Below are 27,835 nucleotides of genomic sequence, written 5' to 3'. Positions count from 1 at the left end.
TTCTCTATTTTCCATCTTGCCATTTAAGAAATAGATATGTTAGACAAATATATTTCACAGTACAAAATTAGATTTTAAAAAAGATTAAAAAAATCTGTCTAGGACAATCCTATGTGGATTTTCTGAGTCTCCAGATAATAATAAAAATAGATGATTGTATTTTAAGCAGCATTGTAATTAGAGATTTTCTGGAGTTGATGACCTGTTCCCTAAAACTCAAAGGTTATTCTGGTTGCCCGACCTCAGTAAAACACCTATCATTAAGTACATAAAACTGAAACCTTTGATGAGGCCTCTCAAAATCCTATTTCCCAGTCTATATTTTTTTTCAGTTGACTATCTTCTCTTTCAAGGAGAGAAACAATACCGTGCTACCTGTGTGAGAATCCACAAGAAAAGAAAATAGATGAAGGCCTAATGGAAATCTGAACTCATGGGAAGCTAAATCTCAGGGGGTGACGGCTTCAATTTGATTCAAAAACTATGGATATCAGTGACGGGCTAACCTTAAGTGAGTTTTATATTTTTGTGATTCAACAGCAAAGCACATAACACACAGTAATAGCCATAAGTACCAAATACAATGTTGGAACTGTGTATTTTCAAAGGGTCCAGAGAAAGTGACGTTTTAGAGTTACCGACCGTTGATTTTCAAGTAGCTCAGAAGCAGCGATACACAGAACTAGGCTTCCCACGGCTTCATATGTTCAGTGTGTTAACATGGAGCAGAAGAGCGTGGGGTGGGCTATGAGCCTGAATCCGCTGTCTATCTATTAAGAGGTTGGTTCCAAAGAGAGGAGCAGGGAATACTATGTCCGGAGGAGGGGGGGGTGTAGGATTTCAAAGCCCATTGGAGCAGGTCTGCAAATCCAAAGGCATTAATTAGGGCTCATTTGTGGGTGCGTGTGTGCGTGTGTGTGTATGCTTTCATTTGGTGCTCTTGTTGATTTTTAAAGAAACCTCAGTGCAGGCCTAACTTTGTCGCCTTGACTCCATTTTCCGACCACGGGCTCGTGTCAAGGCGAACGCCCTACAAAGTTAATGGTGATCAACTTTGTGACATGTCCTCTCCTGTTTGAACAGAGGAGAACACAGATCGCTCATGGATTCCACACAGAAGCAGCCGCTCCCTTGGGCTCTACAGACCTCAGAGCACAAATGATGATTTTGTCTCTAGCCGAGCAGCAGTAAACTAACGCCGGGGGAGTTTATTTTTTTTAAAAAAGCCCTCCACCATAGACCCACTGTAACAGGCTAGAGAATCAAAGTATTCTCACATGACTCAACGCTACCAATAAAAGATTCCGACTCCATTTAAAAAAGGGGGGTGGGGTGGGGAGCCAACATATTTTCCCTGCTTTTGTCCAAACCCCAGAGCCCCGGGTAGGGATTATTGATTATTTTGCTTCACTCTGAGTGAAAGCCAGGAAAAAGCCCCCTCCAGGGTCCACCGAGACAGCTTCACCACTGAGCCTTTTTATGGTTTTTGAGTGACGCACTAGAAAACTGGAGAGAAAAAAAAAGAAAGAAAGAAAGAAAACCTCACTCTCATGCAGGGCGTCTTCCGCCCCAGAAACTTGGCAAACACCAAACTGTACTGAAATACTCCACTCCCCATATAAGGCAGCCCAAGCTAAACATGTCATGCGTAATTTATGTTCAGGCGGCGGAGAATTAACCTTTCGGTGAACATATTTGGCCCATATGAAAAGCGGGCCGGATGGCAGGGTGGGGGAGAGAGGGCTGAGAAGCCAGACTTTGGGGGACACAGCTCCCTGTTCTCCTCAGAGCCTGTAGGGCACTCACATTCTCTCTCTCTCTCATTCTCTCTCTCTCTCTCTCATCTATCTCTCTTCCTCCTTGGTCTCTCTGTCTCTGACTTTCAATCTCTCTCTCTCTCCTCTCTTTTTCTCTTTTCTCTCTCCTCCCTCTCTCTTTCTCTCTCTGTCTCTCTTCTCTCCCTTTTTCTCTGTCACTCTGTCTCTTTCTCTGTCACTGTCACACACACACACACACACACACACACACACACACACACACAGGCGCACACGCCTGCACGCACAGGAAACCCCGGTGCAGCTGTGCCCTTCTGCTTTCTCTGGGCTGGAGATGGTGTGTGATATGCAACCATGGAGCGTGGTGAGCCAGCCCCTCCCGGGGCGCTCCGGTCCCTTCGCCCAGCTTGCTCTCACTTCCTCCTCCGGCAGCTCCAGGGCTCTGGGCCCCCCGGAGTCCCCACCACCGAGGAGAAGGGGGGAGAACAACTACCCAAAGGGAAACTTACCTCTCCCATTTTTTCAGAGGCCACCAGAGCGGGGACGGCCTGCCCAAGGCATTGTGGGAGTCGCTGTGACAAGATGACCGAGCTGGGCAGCGGAACTTGGCAGGCCCTGGTCACAGGAGCATTGCTGGGGCGGGCGGGCGGGCGGGCTGCTGCGGGCCGCGGGGCTGCTGCGGCGGAGCCAGCCGGGCAGCCTCTTATCTCTCTGCTGTCTGGTTTCCGCTGCTGCTGCTGCTGCTGCTGCTGCCGCCGGGCTGCGCCGCGCCGCCCCTCCCCCCCGGGGCCAACGCGACCAGGAAGCACTGGGCGGACTTGCTCCAGCCTCCAGCATGCACACGGGGAAAGAGCGGCGGGCAGCTGGGGGCAGCTGGGGCCTGCGGGCCGGCCGGGCGGCCGCTGCCCCCGGGAGCCCCTGCCCACGGGCCTGCTGGCCAGGGAGGCCGGAGTGGGGCCCAGGAGGCCCTGGGCCCCGGGACAGCATCCCCCCTCCCTCCTAGTGGTATGCTCCAGCTGCCAGGGAAGGTGCTGGAACCTGGGGAGCGCCTCGGCCTGGCCCCACAGACGGGCCCTGAGGAAAGGGGCCCTCACCTGGCACCGGGAAGGGGGGCGGGGGGGACAGGTGAGCCCGAAGGTGGCAGAGAAGCCTGCTGCAAAGGAGGCCCCTGAGGCCGGCGGGCCTTCCTGGGCATCCTGGCCGGGACCCCAGGGACACCCCAAATGTCCCTTCATGTCGCCCTAGTGCAGAAGCTCGTCGGCCGCTTGGAGCCCCAGAGCCAGCCCATCCCTTGCCAGTCTGAGCCCCTTTCCTCAGCATCAGGGCAGCAGGACAAGGGAAGCCAATGAGAGGACAATCTGATCAGAGGAGTGCTTGAAGTGTTCTTGGACCTTGGCTTAAGCATCCCTGTGCTGAGTAACACTTATTTTTACTTATTTAGCTCTTAATCTGTTCATGGATTTATTTATTGATACAGTTACTAGACGCGTACCACCTCGCAGGCCTCGGAGTCAGGAGGACGGGAGTTTGGAGCCAGGCCCTTGCCACCTACTAGCTGTGTGACTTTGGGCAAGTCACTTCACCCCGACAGCCTGGCATCCAGGGCCATCTCCCGTCGTCCTGATCCATATCTGGCTCTGGAGGAGAAAATGAAGCTGGGGACTTAGCCCAGCATTCCCCTCATTCAAATCCAATTCACCCAGCTGTCATGGCCTCCCCTCCCTTCATTAAAAAATAAAGAACAAACATATTAGTTATGGAATAAACATATGACCATTAAAAAACAAAGCCACATTGTGTAAAACATCAGAAACCCTCAACATCAGCCCACTGGAGGGAGGGATGGGGAAGCAGAAATCAAATATCACTGGCTGACAAACTGAGGTTCATCTACTTAGAAGCCCTTGAAAAGATGACGTCAGCAGATCCAGATTCCAAAACTGCCCAGTGCCACCTTGGCCAAGTCATGACCTCATCTGATTAACATATTTTCAACTGCAAAAGGAGGGGCGTTGGGTGAGATCTGAAGTTCCTAACCCCGAGTCCATGACCTTGTTTTTTTCATGGATGCATTATTAACTACATTTAATATAACTGGTTTCCTTTATATTTTGATAAATTTAAAATTGTGATTTTTGAGCAAAGTTCCACAGGCTTGGCAAGAGTGAGTGCCAAATACCCCAGGACACAAAAAGGTCCAAACTCTTGGAGCAGAGTAACCAGCAATCATTGATTAAGAACCTACTATGTGACAGGTTGTATTGTTTTCTCCTTCATTCTCAAAGAAGACATGGCATCAGGAAGATGATACCATGACAAGCACATGAATTGGATTTGAGTGAGGCAGCGCTGTGCTAAGTCACCAGTCTCACTTTCCTCTCCAGAGTCTTCTCCATCCAGTGGCCAGATAGGAATTAGGACTATCAGACATTACCTGGGATGCACAGCAATCAGGATTAAGTGATTTGTCCAAAGACAGAGAGCTAGCAAATGTCAATTGTATGACACTAGATTTGAACTCAAGTCCTATTAATAACAGGGTCAGGGCTCATTCCACTGTGCCAGCTACCTGGATATCATGCCTCTAAGGTCCTTTCCAGATTTTTATTCTCCTTGGATGCTATGTTCTAACACAGCATCTGAAGGAAAGTTGGTTAATTTGATCCTCTCTGCAAATGGCAAAGACAGTCAGAAATGAGTGGAAACTCACTGCTCATGGCCAACATGGGTCAAACCTAAGGTTTCACTGGTTAAAAGGTACTCCAGTGAGGACCCTCCTTTTACCTTTGGAGATAGCTCCTTGTTCTGCCCCTCAGAAAGAAAGGGTCAAAGAGTGGGAAGCATTAGAGGCAAGGACTGTTCAGGCTGGGTTCTAATTATTCTCATTTTCAATGGACTCTTAAGTTTTTCTAAAGAAGGATGATGGGAGGGACAGTACAGTGGAATAGATAGAATTTGCCCAAAGGATGAAGATAGGGCTGAGGTTGGAGGGATGAGTAGGACCAGGTTAAGGAAGCTAGGTCTGGGTGTATTGCAAAATTACAACTCTTAGTGGCAGCTAAGCATGAAAACGAATGGGCAGACAAATCATAGAATAGAAGAATTTTTAATAAATTAATATAGATGTGCTACTCTGGGATGGGAGAGAGAGAGCAGAAACCACCAGGTTTTTAGATTACCTGGAAAACCTAAGGCGACCACTCTGAAAGAAGTCTGCTGATGAGACTGAGAAAAGTAGCAGGGAAAGGGGAGTTGGAAGGGCAGAGGGAGATGAGCAGAAAAGACATGGTATAAAATATGTAAAGACAGGGATTTCATAATCTGAGTTACCAGAAGGTATCAGAGCATTCATATATGTGGATGCTGTTCTAAGCAAATTAAAAATAAAAAAAAAAATTCTGGCTTAAGGGGAAGGTCTTAGAAAGCCCAAATTGAGGCAGCGCCCTCATTTTCCCTTCACTCTCCCCCTCGACTTCTCCTCCCATCCTCTGTTATTGTTCCAACCTACTCCTTTCCTTCCATTCCTGCAATTGTTAGGGGTTGCCTGGAGCCATTTCCTGTTCCCTACAAGCAGGAACATGACACAGGGGTTGGGTTTAGATCCTCAGGCATGGCTATTTCTTGTTAATATTTCCTGAGGAACCAAGGTTTTGAACATGATGGGAAATATCACATTATCAAAATGTCTGCGCATGTAGATGTGCTGAATCCTTCCAAAGGGAAAAGAAAGGTTTTCCTTGGGAACAGCCCAGAGAGAACAACTAAAGGCACCCTATGACTGGAGGGAGATCACCTAGTCCATAAATCATTTCCTATGTGAAGGTTGCTCAGGTTGCGATTAGTTTTTTTGGCAGGATAATAACAGTGGTGCTTCTGGGTACTTCTCTCACATGGCTCACCACAAATTCAAGTCAACTGAGTGAGTGTTTCTTAAGATTCTACCATGGGGGGCAGCTTGGTGGTATAGTGGATAGAGCACCGACCCTGGAGTCAGGAGGTCCTGAGTTCAAATCCGGGCTCAGACACTTAATAATTACCTAGCTGTGTGGTCTTGGGTAAGCCACTTAACCCCATTGCCTTGCAAAAATCTGAATATCTATGTCTATATCTATATCTATATAGTCATGAAAAGACTTCTAACTGAAGATCAACCTAGGTGAAATGAACGTGACCAGAACCATTTTCTCTATTTTTTTCTGAAATCAATAAGAAAACCAGACATAGTAGTGTATCATTATCCCTGCTAGTGGGGAAGCTGAGACAGGTGGATGAATGTGGTTCTAGAGCTGGGAGCTGAGGGAGGATCAGATGTCCACACCAAATTTAGCACAAATGTGGTGAGTTCCCCCATCCCTTGCCTGTAGGGGAGGGGTGGGTGAGACAAAGACAAAACACTTAGGAAAGGACAAATGATTCAGGTCAGAAAGTGAGATCAACAATTCCATGTGATTCAGTTATGGAGTGTGTCCCAAAATGACCACTAGGTCAGGGAGATCAAGTCTATGAAATGAAAAGAATGAAACTAAAACAATAAAAATTAGAGAAAAAGAGAAATGATAGTCCCCAATCTTTCAGATTCTTCTTAACTTTAAAACTTAAATTCACTATCTGTAGAAATAGCAACAATGAGGTCCCTAAGTGGGGATTGGGATAAAGGACCATGACAGCGAATGATCTATATGAGTCTGAAAGGTGACTTTCTTGATTTATTTTTACTACAGTTTTTATATGGATTAGAAATTGAGAACATTAGAAGGAAGGAGGGAGGAATAGTATATAAAGAGCCATAACTGGCTAAGAAATCTCCCAGGTAAACCTTCCGAGACTGCAGAAAAAGGACTAGGTTTGGGGTCATAGAACCGGGGTTGGAATCCTGGATCTTTCAAAGTCTGTGTGACTTTGGTAAGTCATTGAACTCCCCTGGGCTTCTCTAAAGGAAGAGGGAGTAAAATGAGATGATACTGAAAACCTTTTCAAAATTAAAATCAATGATACTGTGATGCACCAATTGGGGATACTTCCTATAAGGCATAATAAACTAAATGATATTGTGGATTGATGGCTTTACTTGAAACTAGGTGGATCTGAGTTCAAATCCTACCTCAGACATGTCATAGCTGACTGACCTTGGGCAAGTAATTCATTTAACTTTTCTCTGCCTCAGTTTTTTGCAACTGTAAAATATGCAGAGAATTACAGCTCCTACCTGCTAGTGAGAGCAAGTAACATAACCTTATGTAAAGTCTTTCATAAATTGTTTTTGCAAGGCAAATGGGGTTAAGTGGCTTGCCCAAGGCCACACAACTAGGTAATTATTAAGTGTCTGAGGCCGGATTTGAACTCAGGTCCTCCTGACTCCAGGGCTGGTGCTCTACCTACTGCACCACCTAGCTGCCCGAATCTTTTATAATTTTAAAGGATCTACAAAAGCTTCCTAATGTAGACCAGCATCTCAGCTGTAAGTCTGAACTTAGAGAGATGCTTACACAGATGGCCTGACAAACAAAAGAGCAAAAGGATCCCTGCCCTCCAGAAACCCAAACAAGCATACATACATGTGTACATGTGAATGCTATTGGAAGGATAGGGGAGTCACTAGCTGGAGAAGCCACCAAGATTTCCTAGAGGTGATACTTGACCTGAGTCCTGAAGGAAATCAGTTTCCAAGAGGCCAAGGCAAGGAGAAGGAAGAGCATTATGATGAAACTCAGGGAAATCATGATTTACCCAGAGACACAACCATGGTAGACCACAGAGAGAATATACTCCGTCTATTATATTCATACATATTGCAGATGTAGACAGATATATATATATGTATATATATATATACCAGTCACATATATGAGATCATATATAAACATGGCACCCCTGAGAAAACCCATCCAACAGCTACTCTCAGTTAGTATCCCAGAGGTCATGATCTGTCCACATTTCCAATCCACCTGAGGTGAAAACTCTCCACTTATAGACTTAGTTGGGGAAGAGCTGGTCCTGCTCTCCATGTTGCTCAATCATCGAGCCTCTTCATTCAATCACTTTGAAGGTTCTGCTTCAAGTTCTCTGGTCCTCCTGTTGGTGGCCACCATCAGTAAATTGGCCAAGAAGCAGCAACAATGGGCAGCTCATAGTCTGTTTCAGGTTTTTGGTGCATTCATGTACAAATCAATCTCACAAAGATCTTAAAAGATTCAAAGTAAGACACTCAAAATCTGAAAGGGACTTGCTCTTCTGTGTATGTATGTGTGTATATACTCATATATACTTATATACACATATTTGGGCACCATCTCTTTATAAAAATACTTTACATGTGTTATATATAAACATATTGCTATCTGCAACAAACTCCTCAATAAACAAACCAGAGGTGCTCAGATTTTAAGACAACACAGCTGATGTGTATCAGGAGGACTTAAACCAAAGTCTTCTTCACTTAGACTCTCTCAACCCCATGCCAAGCTGCTTCTCTATGCACAAAGATACATTTATCTATGATATCATAAACAATCAGGAAACATTTATCTCATGCAAGGAACTGTGTTAAATAATGGGAATAAAAATGCAAAAAATGAAAGAAAGTCTCTGCCCTAAAAAAGTGGAACAGGATTGGGTAGGAAGGTAGATGGCAAAAGACAGGAGGAAAATGAGCCAGGTTAGAAATGAAGAGCGAACTGATCCAATGGCCTTCCTTAAAATGAAGGTTTAGCTTTAAGGAGTAGCTCTATGTTTGACCTATCATTCAGAGAGAGATCCCAGAGGGCAAAGGTAAGGAATAGATCGTAAGGTCCCCAAGGGCAGGGACTCTCAGTTGCCTCTTTTGTCTCCACAAGCTGGCACTTAGTAGGCACTTAATAAAAGTTTATTAAATGAATGAATGAGTTTGTGAGTCCAAAGCTAATTTGATCCTACAAGATGAGGACCCTGTGGGCATGATGAAAAAGCTGCAAAATAGTCTAGTCAGGCTGGAAATGTTAGGTAACTACAAACACACTCATATACAAAAACACAAATAATTTAGGTCCAGACGTTAATATATCAAGGAATACTTTGTTGTGGTCCAAGATTCTAGGAATTGCTCACGATTACTTTAAACATTATCTAATATCTCTCCTGTGGACCACCCAGTTTCAATTTCACTATATCAACTTGGGAAACTCTATGAGCCAAAAATATCAATGTGAACTGTATTCTAGGAATTCTAAGAAAAGAATACTGGAAGTATCTCATGCCTAATTGAGAAAGGTTAAAATCACTCAAAAATAAGCTGTCTAGTTTCTGACATTTGGAGGTAGAAAAAAAATATTATTTGTTATAGAATAGTCTTTTGAATGTTATTTTATTTTTTCCAAACTCCATGCAAAGATTATTTTCCACATTTATCTTTTTGTAAGATTTTCAGTTCCCTATTCTTTTACCTCCCTTTTCCCCATAACAGTGATAAATCTGACATGTTGTGCATGTATAATCATGTTTAACATGTTAGAGAATATTTTTTTAAATTTTATGTATGACAGGATCTTCCACTAGTCTCAAATAAAAATGGTCTTAGAATGAGATGGCATTTCTAATATGGTTTTTTTTTGAGAAAATGTTTTCAGACACATGATTTATGTGAAGACATAATGCTTTAAAAAGATATAAATTATTTGAACAAAGCTTTTTTTTAGCATCCCCTTCATTTGCCTATTCCAGAGGAACACAGTATAAAGAGTTATTAGAAAAAAGTCCTAGTAACCCATGAGGAAGCATTTCCAAAGGGTAATCAGCTGCTAAAGAGAGGGATATTGAAACATGGTGATCTTGTTTTCTAGAGGTTTTAATATGTTTTTTCTGTTTTTTTGTTTTTTGCAAGACAATGGGGTTAAGTAACTTGTCCAGGGTCACACAGCTAGGTAATTAAGGGCCCGAGGTCCAATTTGAACTCAGGTCCTCCTGACTCCAGGGCCAGTGTTATATCCATTTTTCCACATAGATGACCCTTAATACTGTTTCTTAATGTTCCTGATGAGACAGGGAGCTTGCCATACAGGGTAGAGGGAGAGATCAGGGAAATAAAGGCTGAAGTTCCCCTACTGATAATTATAAATTGTGTAACTGTGGCTAGTCAAATGAAATTTCACTTCTTCAGTATCTGCATCTCTGAAAATGGGATTATAATACTCATGGACCAGACCTCAAAAAGGATTGCGAGTTTTTGATTCTCCAATACTTTACAAACATCGCAAGGCTTCCTCTTTGACTCTTCCATCTAGTATAGTGAGATTATTATCAATAAACTTGCATATGTAACCCCACCCACTATCTCTTTCGGCTAAAGTGCTCATTATTTCAAACTCCTTTGCTGTTTTGATCACCTGCCATTTTTGAGTCTATTTGAACCTAAGTTTGCTGGCTAGAGTGCCCTGCAGATGTAACTTACTTAATCATTGAACATATCCTCTATATATCAGCCCATAGAAAGACTGAACAAGTAGCTACCAATGTAGCGGTGATGGGAGAATGTAATCCATTACCTTTATAGTCTCTTAAACTCTAAATGAAGCTGGAATTTCCAGAACCATTGTCATGACTACGTCAACGGTGAATTTATGACAACACTTTTTATGTTATTGGAAAACCACAATATTCTTTAGCACAGCATTCCCACCCTTCATGGTCCATGAAGTATGTCTTTTATTTCGAAGGAGGGGAAGAGCTTTAATCAAAAAGTTGTTGAAGTCAGCAACAAAAGAAACACCAGATTGATTTTCTTACTATGACCTCAGTTCATGTTTTTCATTTATTTCCCAGGATTAATCAGAACTCCTGCTTCCAAGTTTTGGGGTTATAGTAGAAGATGGAAGATCAGAACTCCATCATAATGATGGGAAAGAAAAATGATAAATATTGGAAGGGTTGTAGAAAAACTGGGACACTGATACATTGTTGGTAGAATTGTGAACTGATTCAACTGTTTGGGAGAGCAATTTAAAACTATTCCCAAAAGACTGAAATTGTTCATGGACCTTGATCCAGTAGTACCTCTACTAAGCCTGTATCCCAAGGAAATCAAATGAAAAATGCAAAGGACCTATGTAAAGAAAAAGTAGGAATTCTTTGTGGTGACAAGGAATTGGAAATTGAGGGGATGTCCATCAATTGGGGAACAGCTGAACAAGTTGTGATATCTAATAGAGATGGGATACCATTGTGCTTTATGAAATGGTGAGCAGGATTATTTCAGAAAAACCTGGGAAGACATGTATAAACTGATGCAAACAAGAAAAAAAAGAACCAGGAGAACAATTTAAACAATAACAGAAATATTTGTAAATGATTAACTGTCAATCACAGCCATTTTCAGTAACACAATGATCCAAGATATTCCAAAGACTCATGATGAAAAATGTTATCCACCTCCAGAAAAAGAACTAACAGAATTAGAATACAGATCAAAGCATTTTTTTACTTTATTTGGGGGGTTTCTCATTTTTGTTTTGAGTTTTCTTTTGCATCCTAGCCAATATGAAAATATGCTTTGCAAGACTTCACATGAATAGTCTATAGTAAAATTTTCACCTTCATAAGGAAAGGGAGAAGAGGAAGAAAGAGAATCTGGAAGTAAAAATATAAAAAACCCAAATGTTCCACAAACAAAAAATACTGAAAAGTTTAATTCTTTCATATTGTTTCTAATATGCACGTATGAAAATTTGGTAACAGTGAGGCAGCAAGGGTCAAAGGAATGAGTGATGGAGTTGAAGACATGAAGACCTGAATTCCAATCTTACATTTGATACTAAAACCTGAATGTTCATTTCTTTGTTTTCCTCTTTGACTCTTTTCTTTTCCATCTAGTATAGTGAGATTATTATCAATAAATCTTCAAGTATTTATTAGTTGCCTATCATAGGCCACATATAGAACTAGCTTCTAGGAAGAGCCTAAAGATTGCCAGGTGTAGGGGTGATTCCAGCTTAATATTCCACCTTAAAATCTCTAGAGATTTCCACTCTTGGTAGTGGAGACATCTTTGATTCTTTCCATCTTGATCTGTTTCCTAATTCCTATACATCTATAAAGTGAATGGGGTAAAGAGTCCTCAATCTGACTGAGCAAACCAGATTGGAAAATTGTTTTCTTTTTAGCCCCCTTATTTTTTTATTTCTAAGTGTTTGAAAGCTAAAATTAGTAATAATTAAATGAAATGCAAATCAAAATAACTTTTCCATTTTATACTCAAAAAAGTGCTAAAAAGTGAATTTTAAGGGGCAGCTAGGTGGCTCAGTGGATAGAGCACTGGTCTTGGAGTCAGGAGTACCTGAGTTCAAATGTGGCCTCAGACACTTAATAATTACCTAGCTGCGTGGCCTTGGGCAAGCCACTTAACCCCATCACTTTACAAAAAAAAAAAAAAAAAACTAAAAGAAAAAGTGAATTTTAAAGACCCAGAATGGTCTATGTATTAGAGAGTTTAGAAAAGACATGCACTACTGATGGAAATGTGAATTGGTCCAACAGTTTTGAAAGGCACTTCATTACTCAGCAAATAAAATGATGAAAAACGTTAATATTTGGGGCAGCTAGGTGGCGGAGTGGATAAAGCACCGGCCCTGGAGTCAGGAGGACCTGGGTTCAAATGTGATCTCAGACACTTTAATAATTACCTAGCTGTGTGGCCTTGGGCAAGCCACTTAACCCCATTTGCCTTGCAAAAATCTAAAAAAAAAAATGTTAATATTCCTGAATTAGAAATTCCTCTGCTAAGCATAATACATCAAGAAAGTCAATGTCAAAAAGAAGGGTCATGTATATACCAAAATATTTACGGTAGCACTTTACTGCCCCCCAAAAACCAGAAGCAAGCAGATGGAGGAATGGTTAAATAAAACACAGAACATAGATGCAAAGGATTACTGCTGAATTATTAGAACAACGAACATGATGGAAGTAGAGGCTCTAAAGGACTTGTATGAACTGATGCAGTGATGTGAGCAGAAACAATGCAACAATGGATTCAAGACTTTGATAACAACAATAAGAATAACTATATAGCACTTGAAAGTTTGCAAATCACGTTAAAATATTCATTCATTTTCTCTTGCAACAACACTGGCTGGAGGTGCTATTACTCCCATTTTGCACAAGACAGAACAGCAAGTAGAAGTATTAGTAACTGCAGAACAATTGAATAGTGTAAAATTCTAGGGCACAAACTTGAAGCCCTCCCTTCAATCCTTTCAAAGCTAGAGTTTATGACTGGAGAATATTACATGTGTTGATTATTTAGTTGAGCTTTTTTCTCCTATTATTTATTTTAAATCCTTTCTTTAGAGGAATTCTCTAGAAATGGGTAGAAATTTGGGTAATAGAAAAATTAAGTATTTTTCATTAAAATTTTATTTTTAAAAAGTACATAACTTTTTAATCTCTCTGTTTCAAATTTACATCCTGGAAAACATTTGGTGAGATTCGAAAAAAATGCTAGAATAACTTAATGTGATGGAATTAAAAATTGTTGAGAATTTGTGAAGTATCTTACCTGTATAAACTAATAGGATTAGGAATCACACTAAAGGTGAGAGGTTTTTTTAATTTTATTAACTGCAGAGAAGAGAAGGAAATAATAAACAGAAGTAGAGCCATTTAGAGAAAATAATCCCTGAGAAGACACAAAGAGTAAACTCAAACTGATTAGAAGTAAGAATACACTGGAATTTTAGTTTATAATAGTCTCAAATTATAATAAAGTAAAAAGCTTTCATCTGATCCCCAACTATGCATTTCATTACTACATATCAAGTCTATTGCATCTATTACTATTTAACTGCCCTTCTATTCCCTGAATGTAGATTTTTCCTTCCTTACATTTTATTAAGAACTATAAAATTTTTAAAAGATAAAAGCATTAAGGATACTATCCACACCAGGTCCTTTCTCCATAAATTCTACCATTCGAAAGAAAACCAAATTTAAAGGCTTAACCAGTCTAGATTTTTTTTTTTGGTATCTGTCTGAAAAGGTATTTATTCTTAGAAAATGCTGCCTTCACTGAGAGATTCCTTAAATAGATTGTTTTCTTCAGTTTTCATTCTCATTAATGCCTGGAAGATGATAGAAAGTGTTTGGCAACAAAGACTAGCTGATATGTTGGAGTTAAAAGGGATCATTAGGAATCAGAAAGGGAAGGGTATTGCATGATGTCATTACTGGTTAACTGTCCCTTCCCTCAGTCCCCATTAAAACAAAGTGTTTTTTTTTTTAATTTAGTGTCTCATTAATTCAAAAAAAATGAACATGGTAAAATTCTTTTTCCCTTGGCCATTGGCCTCTACAGACATCTAGGACAATTGACTTGTAGAGCAGCTGATGCCATCATGCTGTCTTTCCCACTGTCTTGCTTCCTTTTCCCTCATTAACTTGGCATTTGGCCCATTCTCGGCTATTTGCCCCCACTCAAAGGAGTTCACTCAGAAGGAAAGGAGTTGAAACTTTGGCATGCTATCTGTGAGGAGGCTGCCAATCCCTGGCCTGCTTCCATAGGCATGTCAAGAGCATGAACTGGGTTTGTCCAGATGAAGCAGCAGTTCGGCTTACCCACTGGACATACCAAGGTCTACTTGGTGTCAGTTTGTCTGTTTACAGTGGTGGAGTACATGCCTATAAATTGGTGACCACTTTTTCATCGCAAGACTTTTAATACATTTTTTTTTAGGGGTTTTTTTTTTTTGCAAGGCAAATGGGGCTAAGTGGCTTGCCCAGGGCCACACAACTAGGTAATTATTAAGTGTCTGAGACCAGATTTGAACCCAGGTACACTCCTGACTCCAAGGCCGGTGCTTTATCCACTGTGCCACCTAGCTGCCCCCTTTAATACATTTTTAAATCCTAAGTTAAAGCATAGCAAATATAGAGAGAAAGATTAGTGGTCAACTCGGCAAGCATTTATTGGGCATCAGCTATTCATGGAACACGGACCTCTTTTCTATTTAAGTTTGATTTCATTACTTTTAACCATCCTATTCCCTTGGTCTGGATTTGTACTCAAGACTTTTTCAATCACAGTCTAGCACTGACCACTCTAGCTACCAACAAAGGAAAGGAATAAAAAAAAAAAAAAGTTCCTCAAGGAACCAACATTCTAACGGAGATTTCTAGTCCCTTTCCTCTTCAATTCATCCTTCAAATAGTTACCATAATCATTTTTGCTAAGACCAGATATGACCTGATTACTTCCCTCTCAATAAATTACAAGGGATTCCCTTCTTTCTCTAGAATAAAAGATAAACTGGTTTTACCTTGGAGAGTGACTTCATGGTTTTCTTTCTATTTTGCATTTATCTTTACTATGCCTATTCCTTACCCCCTAATAGAAAGTAAATTCCCAGAGGTGAGAGACTATTTGTTTATGTATCTTCAATACTTAACCCCCAGGACCTGACATAGAGCAGAGGAAGCAAGGAATTTACACACATACATTTATGGATGTCTATACAATTTGATTTTGTTTGTTATTTCTTTCTGGTTTTGTTTTTGTTTTGTTTTGTTTTTGCAAGGCAATGGAGTTAAGTGACTTGTCCAAGGCCTCATAGCTAGGTAATTATTAAATATATGAGAGCAGATTTGAACTCAGGTCCTCCTGACTCCAGGGCTAGTGCTCTATCCAGTGGGCCACCTAACTGCCCTGTCTATACAATTTTGTAGGAGAAGAACAAACATCCTTGGGTTTAGGCTTCAATCTTAACTCTTAACAGTAGCATCAAAAAAAAATTCTCTGTACTTCTCTGTGCCTCAGTTTCTAAAAATCTTAACTATACTACAGAATTATTTTGGGTAAAGTGCTTCACAATCCTTAGACAGTGAAAGGGAAGGGAAATAGAATCAGCATTCATAGCACTTTATCATTTATATTTATACAACCTTATAATAATAATCTCATCTGATCCTCCAACAATCCTGCAAGGTGGGTGTCATTATTGTGCTCATTTTTACATTAAAGACACTCAGGCAAACAGAGGTTAAGTGACTTACCCAGTCACAAAGCTAGTTTGTGTCTTGGGCAAAATTTGAACTCACAACTTCCTGACTCAGTTCTCTAAGCAATGTGTCACCTATTGCTTTACATTGATATTTTAAATTAAATTATTTATTATTTTGTGTCTCCATATAGAGATATGAAAACATATACAAAAGACCACATCATCAGGAAAGTCATGTATTATCATCATTGTCATCATGTTTGTGTCTCAATACACACACACACACACACACACACACACACAATTCCAGCCATAAACTATGTTGTATTCCTATGGATATATTAATAATTTTGGTAAAATTTGTTCCAATATGCTCAGTAGAAGTAGAAATAACATTTTCTTTATGCGTCCAGGCTAGCACCCTTATAGAATTCTGTTGTTATTAATAGACAACTTCAACTTTGGTACTACTTGGTACTACTTCACTGACTCTTGAATAGATTGTCAGTCTGGCAAGAGAGGGCAAAAGTAGATTTTTTTTTTGTTCTAAACATTATAGTCTAAATCAGTGATCATAGCCCCAGAACCAGACACAAACACACACAGGCAAGCTTTTTATTTCCCCCAAAGAGTTTTAGTCACATGAGACCTGGCAAACCAAGGTCCTCTGACTTCACCTTTTCATCTATTATTACTTTTTCAAAAGGGTCTTTTTCTATACCTACATTTTAGACAAATGGTTCCCTGAGAAAATTAAATCCTATATTAGAAAATCCTGGCAAGATCTGAGCTTCATTTCTGCAAATAAAAATGAAATAATTGGGGGAATTTGGATTTCTAAAAAAAAAAAAACCACCAAAAGTCATAGATATTGTTTGCAATTAATTCTTGGGAAGGCTCTAACTTAGAAAAAAATTACAAGAAGTGGTCACATGGTAAATACCAGCAAGGGATGAGTCTGGAGAAGCTCAGAAATGAAAAAGAAGCAGGGTGGTTTGGATGGAATCAACACCAAGCAGTTGGTTGGTTCATATTCCTCTCGAGTCAGAAACCAAGAGGGAAAACCCTATTTTTCCTGGGATCAGCTGATAGGTACCCTCAGGCTTTTTCTGTTTTTTATTACTAAAACCAAGAAGCACAGTTCTTCAGTACAATTAAAATTATGTAGGATTCTAGGGCCAAGCTGGGGCCAGTCACTGGGCTAAGACAAGAAGGGAAAGGTTGGTGTTCATCAGAAATCTATTTGCTACAGGGTGGGAGAGGACTAGTCAGCAGTACCTACAAGAGCTGTACAAAAGAAACTTCAAGATCATAGACTGAGAATAAGAATTGACCTTCCAGATCAACTAGCCCAGTTCCTTTAATGGATTGACATATGAGGAAATTGAGGTCTAGAGAGGTTAATGAAATCCAGAGTCACCAAGCATTTATTAAAAGTTTGCTATGTATCAGTCATTATGCTAAGTACTGGAACTACAAATATGTAAAAAAAAGAAAACAAAGATAGTGTTTGTTTTCAAAGGGCTTACATTCTACTGAAGAAGATAACCCATAAAATAATAAGGGATGTTAAAAAGTTGGGGGAGGGGAGAAGAGAATCATGGAGGGAAGCAAGGCTGATCTGGGGCCTTCCTCAAAGTGAAGGTTCCAGAAAGAACTTGTCAGTGAGAGAAAAGGGCCCCAAGGGGAGAGGGAGATGGCAGATGAAGCCCAAAGGAAGTCAAAGACTCCCTAGACCAAAACTATTTTTTCACAAATTGGGAAATGATTGACTTTTGGAGAGAAGGAGAATCTCTTCAAGAATCTTAATGTAGTAGAAAAGATAAGCAGTGTCCACCAATAAGCATGAATTGAAGGAAACTGGCATTTATAGAGGACTCTGCTAAACATGGGAGGCAGAGTTGCAAGTACAAAGAAATTCTCTTAGTCCCTTCCCTCAAATAGCTTAAATTCTAATTGAGGAAGACAGTACAACAAATGTCGTCATAAGATGGTCATCATACACAGACCAGATCATCCATGTAAAACTCTCTTGGTGGATCAGAACCTCTCTTCTTGGTTCCAGAGATGGTGCCTTTCCATTGAAAAGCTAACAGCTTCCCCATTCTCTTTTTCTAGGAGGCACTGAAGAAGAGGACATCCAAGAAGCATCTGCCATTGGTCCAGTCAAGGCCAGGCAATACAGAGAATAGCAAATATTGTGGTTGTTTTTTTGTTGGTTTTTTTTTTGAGATTTGGTGAAAGAACCCCTTTCTGCCAAAGCAGGTCAGGGCCGGCTCTACAATTAAGAGTGAGAGAGAATTCTCTGAGGTTACAGGCCAGGCTGAAATGCCAATCTTGCTGACTCCCAGATCATGTTCTCTACTCACCATAGCATCCTGGTTGAGATATTTTATGTTGAGCCATTAAAAAAGGAACCTAAAAATACACGTGCATGCTAGACTTGATATCACTAGAGATCTTTCAGTCTGCCTGCAACTGCCTGCTGCTTGTGAAACAAAAGGGTTTCCTGATGGTGTCTTCAGTCCAAACGAACAGTCACACACGCCAAATGTAGCTTGCAATATCATAGGATAAAGGGAAAATAGAAATTCAGGGCAAGAGTTAAAATCTCAACTTTAAATGGCCCTTTTACTTAGAAAATCTACAGCCTTGGGAGACATGAATAGCACCTTCTTACATCCAAAGACTAAAAGTACAGAGATGCACGTATCAAAGATAGGGCCTGGCGCCATGATCGTGTAAAGCTAAGATTAAAGTAAACACACTCCAGTCCATTGCTCTGACCCCCTTCATCTTGGCCTGGTCAGCTCTTACGTGGGAGAAGTTCACCTGGATCTCTGCCTTGGTACAGTCCCTTACTGTAAGAACAACAATATTATTATTATTACTATTATTATTATTTCCATTCACCTAATGAATTGATACATTAAGGCCCAGGCCAACTATCCACTTTATTCAGTCAATCAATCCATACATATCTACATAGACATTTACAAACATATGTGTATATATAAATATGGATTTTTGTATCTAGATAGATAGGTATACATGTAGATATAGATTTAGATATACATAGATATATGATTTTTAAATACTGACAAGAAACCAGAAACACTGTTAAGTACTGAAGATAGTAACACAAGTGAATGATCCTCTAGCTAGGTGGATCTGTGGGACAATTAGGTGATGGAGTAGAAAAAGGCTAGATTCCAGCGGGCCTGGGAAAATCTTCCCAATTTCAAATCAGATTCTTACTAGCTGTGCAATCCTGGCCAATTCATTAGACCACCATTTGACTCAGTTTCCTCATCTCTAAAAGAAGCTGGAGAAGACATGCCGAAACCCTCTAATATCTTTGTGAAGAAAACCCCAAATGTGATCACGAAGAATCTGAGACAACAAATTGCCCTTGCTATCTTTTCAACGAAAATTGTTGTATTTGTTGTTTTGCCAAATTGGAATTTAAGCTATTTGAGGGAAGGGACTGAGAGCCTTTCTTTGAACTTGCTTGCTGTGCTTAGCAGAGTACTGTATAAATGCGTTTCCTTCAATTCATGCTCCTTGGTAGACATTGTTTATCTTTTCTACTACATTAAGGTTCTTGAAGAGTCCTACTCCTTCTCTACAAGAGTCAAGAACTATTCCTTAAACATCTCTTATATTGCAGGAGAAAATAAAAGGTAAAAACAGATTGTGCCCTCAAGGAAGTCATGTGCTAATAGGAGAGAAGACATGCAAACAACTATGTGCAGATGAACCCATGGAGGTGGCGCTTATAGGTGGCAGTGTTCACGGGTGGTGGTTGTCCTTCATGCTCAAAGAGGACCAAATGGCATCAACTATACCTGGTTCAAGGTAGAGTGCGTCTGACCATGGCTCATCAGGCCACTATAGGCTCAGAGAGAACACTGGCCTTGGAGTCAGGAGGACAGAAGTTCAAATCCAGCCTCAGATACTTGACTCTTACTAGCTGTGTGACCTTGGTAAAGTCACTTAACTCTAACTGCCTCACATCCAAGGTCATCTCCAGTTGTCCCGATTCATATCTGGTCATTAGACTCAGATGGCTCTGAAGAAGAAAGTGAAGGTGGTGACTCAGCACAGCTCCCCTCACTCAAAGTCAAATAATGTGGTGACCTGGCATCACCTCCCTAATGTCATGTTCTTCCTTGAAAATGAAGGCTAAATATTATCATGAGCTCAGAAGGTTGTGCCATAGGTCAGACACAAATAACCCACATTAGGAGATAGTCTCTATGGGCAAGTCTCCATGGGCAAGCTCCAGTATTAAGGAATTTTGGAAAAGTCTGCTAAACAAGTTGGGCATGGGCAGAAATGAGGATGAAAAGGATTTCAGGCATTGAATTCTCTAAGAATGTAGAATGTTATTGAGGATTTCTTGCAGTTACAGTTTGGACTAATTGGCAGTCCTAACATTCGGTGACTCAAGGGTCTTATTCATCTTGATGCTCTTCAACCTGTCCCCCAAGTTTGGATTTTTACCAAAGAAATACACGATATGCACTTAATGAATATTTGTTGAATGAATAATCCAACCCTAGGCCCAAAGCAATCTGAGCCATTTTTTTTTAAATGAGCCATTTTTAGAAAGATGTATAAATGAATCAGCTCCCTGTATTCAGTTGTTTTCAGCCTAAGCTGGTTGGGAATAGGAGGGAGGAAGGAAGAAAAGCACAAATGTATCACCATAATTTTTCAGAGAAAACTTATAGAGTGACATGGAAATGACAAGAAAAAGAAGAGGCAGAATGAACAATGTCCAGGAAAGGTAAAAAGTACATAGATTAAAAGGGAATGAAGCAGTTGATGATGATGTATCAGTAGATACAGAGTATGACAGATCAGGAATCAGGAAGAGCTGAGTTCAAACTTGACTTGTGATCACAGACAAGTCATTTACCTTCTGCCTGTGTCAGTTGTTTTCATTTGCCATTTGGAGATGTGAGAATTAAATAAGAAAACATTTGGAAAACATTTTGCAAATCTTACACTTCTTTGACAATATCACTTATTATTATGAGGATTAATTTAGGATTGGCTCTTTGGAAGTGGTAAAAATTGTGTCACATTGGGAAGGCAACCATAAGTATTGGTGGAGGAGGCCACTGAAGGACAGTATTACAACTGGTTCAAGAGGCAGTGGAGGAGAGTGGATGGAAGAATGGAAATGGAGCAAGCTCTGGCTTGGATATTTATTAGTTATATGAGCCTGAATGAGTCACTTGGCATAGGTTTGGTTGAAATATTCCTAATGGGGACTTTTCCGGTACCTGAAGATCAGGGCTATACTTTTAATTAGGTGTGACTTAAAACAGTTGGAAGAGCTTCTGCCTTGGTCCTTCTTAAACATGCTTACTCCAGGTCACTAAAAATGAAACTTACGTGTGAAAAAAATAACTGTATTGGCTTGTCTCGAGTGAAAAAGCCTGGTACTAAAAGACTTATGACGCTATTTTTTTTTACACACCCAGGATAACTTGATGACTTGTGATTTTTCCAGAATGAAATGAATTTGTTTCCAAGTTTAGAAGGATTTTGGCAAAGCATAAAATCTCACCTACACAGCCAAAGTTACAAATGAAAGAACTCCAGTGAAATTTCCATTAGTCATAGTCAACATGGGGAGTATGGGTGAGAAGGAAGAAGGAAGAGGACTTGTTTTTAAATCCTGATTATTGATCTATCTATCCTTGGATCAATCATTCATTACCTCTGGGCCTCAGTTGCCTTATCTGAAAATAGATTTGGACTTCTATTTCTCAGTCCTATTAAGATCCCATGGAATCTGTGATGCTTCTTAATGAAATGTTCAAAATTTAAAAATAGCAATTGACATTAGCCCCTATTTATTTTTTATTTTTTTCCAACCATCTTCTCCACTTTAGTTGAGAATTTGGATCTGTTTGAACGATTACAATGTGTGTTCCTATACCATGGATCATCCCTCCAGAGGGCATCTCATCATATCTGCCAAACCTTCACAACTTGCATTCATCTCACTTTCCGATAAAATACAGATCAGGAAAGATAGGGTCTAGGCCTAATCCTAGAGATTTTACTCCCCCTCCATAATACACCACAAATAATGATGTCTTCTTCTCAATTCATAGCTTCAGGATGAATCAAGGGCAATCACTATGGAAGAAGCCCTTTGCCAGCATCCATCACATGATTTCCCTTAAAAAAAGAAAGTGAAGAATCTTACTCCTTCTCTACAAGAGTCAAGAGATATTCCTTAAACATCTATTATATTGCAGGAGAAAATGAGAGGCACAAACAGATTGTGCCCTCAAGGAAGTCATGTGCTAGCCAATTGGTACAGAACTATGTTCATCCTGTCTCCGCCATTAGATTGTGAGCTCCTTGAGAGCAGAGGCACATTTGCCTTTCCGCATTCCCCCACCACTTAGCACATACACACGCACAGCAGATGATTCATAATTGCTTCTGGAGCAACTCAATGAATTTTGTTTACTTTACATTTCTGACTCAAATGCCTTCTTTTCCGCAATATTGAAATTACCCAATTGGAACATGAAGCATTTACATTCACTTTCCAATACATTGGGTGTTTGTTTTTCTGCTTGCTTTTTTTAAGGGAAATGGAAACAAAAATACCCATTTTGAAGCTTAGGGAACATAGCTAGCACACCTCAGGACGAAACCAGATAACAATTTGTCATTGCTGCTGTTCAGTCATGTCTGATTTTTTGTGACCCCATCTGGGATTTTCTTGCCCCCCCCCCCCAAACCAATGGAGTGAAATGACTTGCTCAAGGTCACACAGTTAGGTAATTATTAAGTGTCTGAGGCCAGATTTCAATTCAGGTCCTCCTGACTCCAGGGCTGGTGCTCTATCCACTGTGTCACCTAGTTGCCCCAATTTGGGGATTTTCTTGGCAAAGATAATACAGTAGTTTATCATTTCATTCAAGTTCATTTGACAGAAGAGAAAACTGAGGCAAACAGGTGAAGTAACTTGCCCAGGGTCACATGGGTAATAAGGGCCTGAGGATAGACTTGTCCTAATTCTGCCTCAGCAGTCTATCCACTATGCCCCTAAATAACAATTTATCACACAGCTGAAGATGCTGTTGCATTTTTATTTTAAATAACCATCCACAGCTTCTTTCCTATCATTGTAGAAGACAATGACTATGAGTGGGAATGTTATAAACACACACATACACTTATGGGTATATAGTTATATCTATGTGTGTGCAAAGAAATATAAATATATGCCTAGTTAAATGTGCACAGGGACATCTATACTTGCGACTATGTAGACCCAAACATGCAAGAATGTACATACTCTCAGATTCTACATAGCGGTTCATTTGTCTGCATTGCTTTTCCCCTTTAAAAAAATTTAGAGTGGAAGGCTCATGTAATATGGTTGGGGGGGGTGGTGGATAGTTATTCTAAGATGAATAATTATCTATTAAACAATATAGAAAATTAATATGTTCAATGCAATCATTTTTTCCAGTAGAGTGCCTATGTGAGTTATCACAAGTACTAACTCAGATTCCATTTATAATTTAAAATCTATTTAGATCTATTTAAAGTCAAACCCTTTTCTATTGCCATCTTAAATATTTGCCTTAACAAAGAATTAGAAATTAAGTGAATGTCCATCAATTGGGGAATGGTTTAGCAAACTGTGGTATATGTAGGTCATGGAACACTATTGTTCTATTAGAAGGGAGGAGGGACAGGAATTCAGGGAAGTCTGGAAGGATTTGCATGAACTGATGCTGAGAGAGATGAGCAGAACCAGAAGAACACTGTCCACCCTAACAGCAACATTGATCAATTTGCTCATTCCATCAGTGCAACAATCAGGGACAATTTGGGGCTGTCTGCAATGGAGAACACCATCTTTGTCCAGATAAAGAACTGTAGAGTTTGAACAAAGTCCAAGGACTATAACCTTTAATTTAGGGGAAAAAAACCATTACCTAATTATGTAATTTGGCTATCTCTTATATTTTATTTTTCTTCCTTAAGGTTATGATTTCTCTCTAATCACATTCAACCTACATCAATGCATACTATGGGAATGATGTAAAGACTAACAGAATGCCTTCTGTGGGGGGGAAGGAAGTAAGAATGGGGGAAAATTGTAAAACTCAAAATAAATAAAATCTTTCTTAAAAACCTGAGTCACCCCGTGGATATTCTGGTTATTAATGCTAGGACCTAAATGGAATAAGTTATCATTGATCCACTGTTGAGCTCACCAGTTAACGCAAGAAACTGAAATAGAATTTTGAATAAAAATTATATACTCCAGTCAAAAAAATTTTTGCCTTAAAACAAATTAATCTGAATGTTTTATCTTTCTGAGGACACATGCTGCTGCAGTCAAATAGAAAGATTTCTGGCTAAAATATTTCACTATTTAACTAAAAAGCATTAACCTAATTATGACTCAAAGATATGATACCCTAGCCTCTTCTTTAGAATTCTCCACCATGAATAATGCATTTACTATCAAAGCTTTAATGTTCAGTTTGTTGTTGTTCAGCATTATTTTGATTGAGTGCCTTGTCAATTCCAGTCTGCTCCTGTACCTCATTTGTAGAGATTTTCTTTTCTTTTCTAGGTTAAATGGTACCTTAAGCATGTGTATATAATAGACAGATGTAGATAACATATGATATATATGTGTGTCTTTGTGTTTGAGAGAAGGTAGACTCTCTAGAAATATATATATATATATATATACACACACATATATAAATATATACATATGTTATATAAATAATATATATGTACATGTGTAATTAGGTATACTTTTTGTAGCTATTATTATAGTCATATATATATATATATAAATTAATAATAACATAGAAATCTAAATTGCCTCCACACCATTCCTCCTATTTGTCATAGAGAGATGAGGAAAGGGTTAAAATATGGTCAAAGAAATTTGCATCAATAGATGAGGCAAACTCTGTCTCCTAAGGCACTGAAAAATCAATATATAACAGGGCTGCAAAATCAAATGATTACAACTTTGGTTGGAAATATTCAATTGATTGTTTCACTTTGGATATTAATGGTGGTTAAGAATACTTAAGTTAAACCTTGCAGCTCTAACTCTCACAATTTCATGCTATCTGTGGCTTAAAATCAGTGTGCATAGGATAGTTTTTAATTACTAACATCTTCAAGTGGAGAGCTGGCTAGCGTCTAACTTAATCGTAGTTAAGATCCGGCGCGTTGTCCCCTTGTGAATCATGCAAAATGACAAATGGGTGTTGCAATTCTTCCTGCTCTTCTCCTCAAAACAATTCAAATGGTCTTTCTAGTCATCCTTGTATCACAGAGCACCCACCCATGTAGTCAGTGCTGAAACTTCAAAGATTTCCACAAAAACAAAATTGTAAAGAAAGAAAATCTATTGGTCGTAAATTGGAAGATATACAAATTTCATAACTAAGACGTCATTATTAGAAATATTGTAGACCCTTCTAAATTGCAGTTGGTGGTGCTTATCCTTTCTGAATAATACAACTGCAGATTTTAGTTATAATAGTTTGGTCCATAGCTTATTTTCCTTTGTAGCTTATATTCTCATGTTATAAATATATAAAATATATTTAAACTATATAAATGTACAAATGTGCATTTACACAAAGACTTGCAAGAATACTATTAAAATGCATTATAGATCCCTAAAATATTTTCTTATTAGAATGAAAGGCTTGATAAATAAAAAACAGTGCTTGAAAATGATTCTTCAGTTCTTTAATAAAAGAAAAATATTTTGATTTACAAATTATCTCAGTTCAAATAATATAAAAATATTGATATAGAAATCAATAGCCTCATGCTATTATCAATTTAACTACGCAATTCTGACTCAGCTTAAGCTGTGAAATTTTCTCTAAAGTTTTCATCTCCATACTTAAAAAACAAAACAAAATGGAAGATAGACTTTCCTTCTACCTAAAGTCAAACAGTAGCAAGTTATGTGAACATATATGGCAACAACAATGAAATTAAGATACTTGTGGCCTATTTGCTTCTCCATTCTATGTTCTATGTTTAAGTCAGCACAAACATCCATTACCATTTGTAAAATTAACCCAGGGGAAAAAAAGGATGTGTCTCTTAACTGAAATCACTGGTTGATGGCAAAATGAACATTATTTGCAAAAACCATAGGTTTAGTCTCACCAAAATCATGTTAAATATTAAGCATTCGCACATTCTTCATTTAGTCCTGAAACCCTGAAGGTCTCATATTTCTCATCTTTTACTATTTATAAATTAAAAAGTAAGGTTGAACCTACTAGCCAAACTATAAATTTGGCTACCTATAAGGCTGTCAGGAATTTCACTATCACATAAATGTCATTTTCCTAATAAACTTATTTTTCTTAAAGTTCAAAACATTTAGAAATATTACTGACTACCATTAAAAAATAGAGTACAAAAATTTTTTAAAGAATAAAAAGTCTTTCTTTTAAAAAGAAACGGCATTAAATTTGATATATACCCTTAAGTAAATCAAACTGTATAAAACATTCAAAATATCATATCCAACCAACTTTTTAAAAAAATGCATATTGATGTGTTTCCATTTGATAGATTGAATTCATAATAAAAATATTATAAAATGGAATTTTTTTCTACAGTTTCCCTCTGATTTTTTCAATTGTTATATGAAAATGAAACATTGATATGGATTTCATGGCGTTGCTCAAAGAAACAAATTTTGAATGGGATAATTTTATAAAATTACATCAATGAAAAAAGAAGATGAAAATTCATCAACCTGTCACTGAAAACTAAACACTCATGTTTATTGGCCAATTTATTGAAGAGCCTTTTCCTGCTGACAGATACAGGAAAGTCAACTTCACTTGAGCTTCTAATGAGTCCAGAGGACTCATTAGGAGTCCAGAGGCAGGACCCTAGAGAACTTTGGTGCAATTCTTGCACCATTTTTAATTCTTAAACATCAGTAGCTATGAGAAGCATAGTTAAGAGCAGGAAAAGGCAAATATTAAAGGATAAGGATTTCACTTATAATAACACTTCTCTATCTGAAGAAACATGTTCTGTAGTTCCAAATTCTGCATTAAGAAAACAAAATGTAGAAGCTGAATGTTACAGTATATTTTTTATTTAAAAAAATAAAGTCAATAATAGATTAGCAAAGAAAATAGTAAATACTCAAAGACCTGCTAAATGTGGCTGTCTGGCTATGAGCAAACAAAAATGAGGAAAAAAAGCAAAGAGTTAGTGAGGAAACTAGAAAATATGCCAAAGTCGTTTCAAAACTAACAACTTTTCGTAGTACTATGAAAGAATGCATTTCTATGATTACCATTAAAATCATCAAAAAACAAAGTTAGAGTTTGGAATTTTCAAGTCTTGCTTTTTTGTGTGTAATTGTTCAGTTTATGAGCGTTCAACATATTTCTATGAGAAATAGTGATTGCCCACTGCCCAGACAGTTCCACCACCCCTTCGTAATTTGGCCAGTAATTCAACCGATGTGACGTAAATACGAATTGATTAGTTTGACAAAAATTAGAAATGTGCCTTCTTACCTGTTTGTCTTTGTTGCAACTCAAGACTCAGAGCTGCCTGGTTAGATAACGGTACCAGTGCCTCAAAGAGATGTGGTGAATGCTGTAGGCTCTCAACTAATTACCACATTCTCATCCTCCTCCCCTCCCCCCCCCCCAGTAAATGATGGTGGGCCAACGAAAGAGGAAGTAGTAGAAGACCAGAATAATTATGCTTTTCAAATCGTATAGAGAACATGAAATTAGCTACTCACATCCTAAAATAGTAACCACGGCAACAGGCGGTGTTTCACATGTATCTATGTTTTTTTTAAAAAAACTCAAGAGATGAAAATGCAAAATTTGGGAAAGAAATAGGATTCACTGCACGACAGTCACCGAGAAATAGATCCTGTCCCTCCAAATGGAAGGGATGGCTCACCTAGAGTGGAATCACACTTTAAAATCAACTACTGTTAAGTCTTCAGGTTATGACTCAAATGTTAATATGAGAGTGAACATCTGTTTTGAGTGGGGGGAGGTTAGA

The 27,835-nt window shown here is 39.0% G+C and overlaps 1 protein-coding gene across 13 annotated transcripts in view; it reads right to left on the bottom strand.

Annotated features, from left to right (window-relative positions):
* MBNL1 (muscleblind like splicing regulator 1) overlaps positions 1–27,437 on the bottom strand; it is a 241,476-nt gene extending 214,039 nt beyond the window's left edge. For 5 of the 13 annotated variants that reach the window (XM_074190759.1, XM_074190762.1, XM_074190773.1 and 2 more), the window contains exon 1: positions 2,285–2,420. Coding sequence is in view for 1 of the 13 variants with exons in the window: in XM_074190767.1 (XP_074046868.1) it covers positions 2,285–2,293 (9 nt within the window). In the remaining 12 variants the exon portion in view is untranslated. Of the gene's footprint in view, positions 1–2,284; positions 2,422–27,330 lie in introns of those variants that run through there. The other 8 variants (XM_074190760.1, XM_074190770.1, XM_074190765.1 and 5 more) reach the window with 5 other exon arrangements.
* Positions 27,438–27,835: the final 398 nt, after the last annotated feature.

Source organism: Macrotis lagotis, chromosome 6 (genome assembly GCF_037893015.1).
Source record: "Macrotis lagotis isolate mMagLag1 chromosome 6, bilby.v1.9.chrom.fasta, whole genome shotgun sequence".
NCBI classification, from domain to species: Eukaryota; Metazoa; Chordata; class Mammalia; order Peramelemorphia; family Peramelidae; genus Macrotis; species Macrotis lagotis.
The sequence above is the reverse complement of the archived record's forward strand: the minus strand, read 5'-3'. Positions and strand labels throughout refer to the sequence as shown.